Source organism: Macaca thibetana, chromosome 14, assembly GCF_024542745.1.
Source record: "Macaca thibetana thibetana isolate TM-01 chromosome 14, ASM2454274v1, whole genome shotgun sequence".
In the NCBI taxonomy this organism is placed as follows: Eukaryota; Metazoa; Chordata; class Mammalia; order Primates; family Cercopithecidae; genus Macaca; species Macaca thibetana.
The window spans coordinates 488,035-494,062 of NC_065591.1; the positions used below are offsets into that span (position 1 = coordinate 488,035).

At 64.9% G+C, this 6,028-nt stretch overlaps 1 protein-coding gene across 1 annotated transcript; it reads left to right on the plus strand.

The window, feature by feature from the left end:
- The first annotated feature begins 323 nt into the window (after positions 1-323).
- DRD4 (dopamine receptor D4) lies at positions 324-4,137 on the plus strand. Its single transcript, XM_050757898.1, has 4 exons — positions 324-596; positions 2,804-2,916; positions 3,025-3,722; positions 3,818-4,137. The coding sequence occupies exons 1-4, from the start codon at positions 324-326 to the stop codon at positions 4,018-4,020; spliced, it is 1,287 nt and encodes a 428-aa protein (XP_050613855.1). The 3' UTR covers positions 4,021-4,137.
- The last annotated feature ends 1,891 nt before the right edge of the window (positions 4,138-6,028 follow it).

The following is a 6,028-nucleotide window of genomic DNA, read 5'->3' on the forward strand; positions in this document are numbered from 1 at the left end:
CCATCCTTGTTGGTTTCTCGGGGTGCGGACCCCGCGCCGCACCAGGCGATGCTGGGCCTGCCCATGGCCACCACCTCGCTTCATTCCCGTCTCTTTGGGCCGCCGCATTCGTCCGCCTGCCCGTCTCTCCCTGCGCAAAATTCCAAGATGAGCAAATACTGGGCGCACGGTGGAGCGCCGCGGGGGCCTCCCTGAGCCGGGGCGGGGCGGGGGCGGGACCAGAGTCTGGCCGGGGCGTGCCCAAGGGGAGGGACTCCCAGGTTTGCGGCCCGGCGCTGTCCGCGGTGCTCAGCGCCCGCCCGGGCGCCTGGGGCCGGCGCGCCATGGGGAACCGCAGCACCGCGGACCCGGACGGGCTGCTGGCCGGACGCGGGCCGGGCGCGGGGGCGGCTGCGGGGCTGGCAGGGCCGGGCGCGGCGGCGCTGGTTGGAGGCGTGCTGCTCATCGGCGCGGTGCTCGCGGGGAACTCGCTCGTGTGCGTGAGCGTGGCCACCGAGCGCGCCCTGCAGACGCCCACCAACTCCTTCATCGTGAGCCTGGCGGCCGCCGACCTCCTCCTCGCTCTCCTGGTGCTGCCGCTCTTCGTCTACTCCGAGGTGAGCCCCGTCTGGCCGCACGAGCATCTTCATCTGCTCCTCGGTTCTCCGTCCCTGTCCCTGCGGAGGACCCGGCGCGACCCGGCCCCTTTCTGCTCCGGAGCCTCCAGCTGGGGTGGCGGCAGGGGCGCTGCGCCTGGTCCCTCCGCGCTACACCCACCGCCGCCACCTCGCGACCTTCCCCCCGCTGCGCTGTCCCCCGACCCCCGTTCCTCTCCTCCCTTCCCCTTCTGTCTTGGCGTCTGCTATCCAGGAGATGCCCGTCCTTCGATCCAGGGACCCCAGAAATAGGCGACTTTGTCAAGCCAGCCCCCTCCCGCCGCCCGGCAGCTGGATTTCACCCCCAGGGCAACCAGCTGGACAGGCAGGCAGATGCGGGCTCGGCCCCCTGGCTGCCCTGGGACACACACACACGCACTGCACACACGCACTGCACACGGCCACAGCCACAGACCACCACGCACACCCAGTGCGGATGCTGGCTCACCCCCAGGAGGCTCACAGCTCACAGGGGAGACCTGGGCTGGACAGAACCCAGGGGAGGGTGTGTGGGGGCCAGGCCCCTGCTGAGAACCCTGGGGAGAAGCCCGAGGGGGAATTGGGGGATGGATCCCACACTCCACACCAGATCTGGCCCTCGGATGGGTTGGACTTGGTGCCAGCCCCTCTGCAGCCAGAGAAAAGCAGCTTAAGGCTGAGCTGGGGACGCGGTGTCCCGGACTGTGGAGGAGGGGGGACTCGGGGTTTCCCCTTGGTAGACACGGTGAGTCCTGGCGGCTGGGGCAGAGACCAGCAGCACGGGACACGCATGACCTGTGCTCCTTTCGAGCCGCAGACGTCACAGTGACGACGTTTAAGCTCCTAATCTTCCCAAATCGGCGGGAAGGGATTAAGGGGGCTGCCTGCTCCTTTGCCCTTGAAGAGAGTCACTCCACGTGGACTCCTACACTGGGCAGGTCTTCATATTTTTAATTATAATTTATCTTCAAGACAATTATGTGGATACTATCATCATCCTCGTCTTACAGATGAGGAAACAAATGAATTAATGCGCCCGAGTCTCCCACAGAGAGCTTCACCAGACAGGCTGGCTCATGCCCTGAAGGACAGAGCAGCCAGCTTCATGTCTAGGCCCAGCGGGGACCCTGCCTACCCCAGGCTGGGGAGGGGCTCTCCTTGAGCCCGATGACATCAGGCCCCGCCCCCAGGGAATTCCCCAGGCCATTCTCATGTTTGTAACAAAAGGGAGACCAAGGTCAGGAGTGGTGGCTCACACCTGTAATCCCAGAACTTTGGGAGGCCAAGGCAGGAGGATCGCTTGAACCCAGGAGTTTGAGACCAGCCTGGGAAACATACCGGGCCGGGTCTCTACAAAAAATTAAAATATCGGCCGGGCGCGGTGGCTCACGCCTGTAATCCCAGCACTTTGGGAGGCCGAGGAGGGCGGACCACGAGGTCAGGAGATCCAGACCATCCTGGTTGACACAGCGAAACCCCGTCTCTACTAAAAATGCAAAAAATTAGCCGGGTGTGGCGGTGGGCGCCTGCAGTCCCAGCTACTTGGGAGGCTGAGGCAGGAGAATGGCGGGAACCCAGGAGGCGGAGCTTGCAGTGAGCCGAGATCGTCCCAGGGCACTCCAGCCTGCGCCACTGAGCGAGACTCCGTCTCAGAAAAAAAAAAAAAAAAATGAAAATATCAGCCTGGGATGGTGGCATGCGGCTGCTGTCCCAGCTATTCGGGGGAACTGAGGCAGGAGTATCGCTTAAACCCGGGAGGCGGAGGTTGCAGTGAGCTGAGATCGCATCACTGCACTCCAGCCTGGGCAACAAGAGTGCAACTCCGTCTCAAAAAAACAAAAAGAAAAACAAAAATAAAAAATAAATCAGCTGGGGGATGGTGGCGCGCGGCTGTAGTCCCAGCTACTCTGGAGACTGAGGTGGGAGGATCGCTTGAGCCCAGGAGTTCCAGGCTACGGTGAGCCATGATGGAGCCACCGCACTCCAGCCTGGGTGACAGAGCGAGACCCTAACTCAAAACAAAGGGAGATCTGAGTGCAGAGGGGGTGTTTCTCTGCCTGCTCCTCTGGCCTCTGGTTCACAGCCGGGCCCCCTCCTCCATATTCAGCCCTGGAACTACCCATAAGAGAGGGGGTCACAAGGGCCCGCGGTGGCTGGGAAACCTCAGGGCCTGTGGTGTCGCCGCGCAGGTCCAAGGTGGCGCGTGGCTGCTGAGCCCCCGCCTGTGCGACGCCCTCATGGCCATGGACGTCATGCTGTGCACCGCCTCTATCTTCAACCTGTGCGCCATCAGCGTGGACAGGTGCGCCGCCCTCCCCGCCCGCGCCCCCGCGCCCTCGCGCCCCTCCCGCCGCCGCCGCCCTCACCGCGGCCTCCGCGCTGTCCCGCGCACCCTCGGCGCTCCCCGCAGGTTCGTGGCCGTGGCCGTGCCGCTGCGCTACAACCGCCAGGGCGGGAGCCACCGGCAGCTGCTGCTCATCGGCGCCACGTGGCTGCTGTCCGCAGCGGTGGCGGCGCCCGTGCTGTGCGGCCTCAACGACGTGCGCGGCCGTGACCCCGCCGTGTGCCGCCTGGAGGACCGCGACTACGTGGTCTACTCGTCCGTGTGCTCCTTCTTCCTACCCTGTCCGCTCATGCTGCTGCTCTACTGGGCCACGTTCCGCGGCCTGCGGCGCTGGGAGGTGGCCCGTCGCGCCAAGCTGCACGGCCGCGCGCCCCGCCGACCCAGCGGCCCCGGCCCTCCTTCCCTTGTGCCCCGCCTTCCCCAGGACCCCTGCGGCCCTGACTGTGCGCCCCCGGCGCCCCGCCTCCCCCAGGACCCCTGCGGCCCCGACTGCGCGCCCCCCGCGCCCGGCCCTCCCCAGGGTCCCTGCGGCCCCGACCGTGCGCCCCCAGCGCCCGGCCTTCCCCAGGGTCTCCGCGGCCCCAACTGTGCGCCCCCCGTGCCCGGCCTCCCCCCGGACTCCTGCGACTCCAACTGTGCGCCCCCAGACGCCGTCCGAGCCGCTGCGCTCCCACCCCAGACCCCACCGCAGACCCGCAGGAGGCGGCGTGCCAAGATCACCGGCCGGGAGCGCAAGGCCATGAGGGTCCTGCCTGTGGTAGTCGGTGCGTTCCTGCCCTGGGGGGCTGGGGAGAGAGGAGGGGAGGAGTATGAGGCGCGGAGGGGCAGGGGGCGCTGACGTGGCTCTCGGCGCCCCCAGGGGCCTTCCTGCTGTGCTGGACGCCCTTCTTCGTGGTGCACATCACACAGGCGCTGTGTCCTGCCTGCTCCGTGCCCCCGCGGCTGGTTAGTGCGGTCACCTGGCTGGGCTACGTCAACAGCGCCCTCAACCCCGTCATCTACACTGTCTTCAACGCCGAGTTCCGCAATGTCTTCCGCAAGGCCCTGCGTGCCTGCTGCTGAGCCGGACCCCCACCCCCACCCCCCGCGGCCTGGGCACCGGCCTGGTGGCCAGGCCTCCGGGACCAAGGATATGGGGAGGGCGGTTTTGTACGTTAATTAAACAAATTCCTTCCCAAACTCAGCTGTGAAGGCTCCTGGGGTTGATGGGGAAGGGAGGAGGAAGGGCTTCTGCCCCAGTGGCCCCAGGCCGCCCAGCCAGTTAACCCCTTCCTTCCCGCCAAGGAAGCCCACAGAGCAGACCCCACCAAGCCGGCCCCCTGCTCAGAGTGAGCGGGGGAAGGGGCCCCTGGAGACCCACTCAGTTCGGCAGTGCTCTGGCCCAGCCTACCCTCTCTGCAGGGGAGAGGAAATGGCACCGAGCAGAGCAAGGTGTCTCCTGGGGAAGCCCAGTTCCAATGGGAAGAAATGAATGAGGCGAGAGGGGCTGGGGGGGGGGTCAGCCGCCAGGCCCTGCCCAGGCCAACTCCCGCCTCTGAGGACGAAGCACAGGGTCTCCTGGCTCTGCTGTCCCAGCAGACCCAGGCTGGGGAGCCTGATATATCATTTTAGAAGCTGCCTTGAGGTCAGAGCACAGCTTCCTGCCAGTCCCTGGCCAGAGGATGCCCCAAGCCCCACAGGAAGGGGCCTGTGGTGATAGGTGGGGTCCCACAAAGAGGCTTCCCTGGAGGGAGCTCCATGCTCAGTCACCCAGCCAGCCTCTGCCCAGCATCCACCCATGTGGCTGGGCCAAGGGGTAGGAGTAGGGAGGAGGCAGCAGGGTCAGAGGGTGGGCAGAGCGACCCAGGCTGCCTGTCTGCCCTGGGCTGCCTGGCTTTGTCAACCATAGTACAGCCCCTGACCCTGGGGGAGGAGGGGTGGCTCCCAGGGCCCTCAGTGCAGTTAACAGCCCACCCTGGACTGGATCCAGCTCTCTCCCAGGCCCAGGCTGTGGGAGAAATGGGAGGCCCTCCGCCTCCCAGTCCTGCTGGCTGGAGCTTTACTGTGCTGGGGATGCAGCATCTACAGCCAGGGCGGCCAGTCATGGTGCCAAGCTCCCATCTGAACACTGAGAGACTGGGCTGTGCAGTCTACAGCAGTGGGTACAACCTCAGCTAAAATACTCAGTGCAGGCTGGGTGTGGTGTCACACCTGTAATCCCAGCTACTCGGGAGGCTGAGACAGGAGGATCCCTTAAAGCTAGGGGGTCGGCCAGGCGCGGTGGCTCAAGCCTGTAATCCCAGCACTTTGGGAGGCCGAGACGGGTGGATCACGAGGTCAGGAGATTGAGACCATCCTGGCTAACACGGTGAAACCCCGTCTCTACTAAGAAATACAAAAAATAGCCGGGCGCGGTGGCGGGCGCCTGTAGTCCCAGCTACTCAGAGGCTGAGGCCGGAGAATGGCGTGAACCCAGGAGGCGGAGCTTGCAGTGAGCTGAGATCCGGCCACTGCACTCCAGCCCGGGCTACAGAGCGAGACTCCGTCTCAAAAAAAAAAAAAAAAAAAAAAAAAAGCTAGGGGGTCAAGGCTGCAGTAAGCTGAGATCACACCACTGCACTCCAGCCTGGGTGACAGGGTGAGACCTTGTCTCAAAAAAGAAAAGAAGAAATACTGGGTGGAGAGACGACCAAGCCCAATTACGTCAGTGCAGCTGCCCCGTCCCGTCTGCTGACCACGTACTTCTGTCACAGCTTCAGCGGCTGCCTCCTCCTGGACACCTTCCCCGACTACCTACTTCCCAGGATCAGCCTGTCCCAGCCAGCCCCTGGAACAGACTGAGTCACAATGGATTCTTGTTGGACACCCATGAGAGTAAAGGAGGGGCTCCCGTCAGCCTTGTCCCAGGACCCACGGCCCCACACATGCCTCACTGACGGTGCTGGAGGCCACGGGAGGTGCACACGCATCTGGGGGTCCTGGGGGTGCTGACAGCCCTGGGGCGGGGCGACCTCTGGCCATCAGCCTCCCAGGCTTGGAAAGGAGGAGCTGTGGGAACCTGGGATCCCAAGAGATGTGTGGTGCTCCGGCT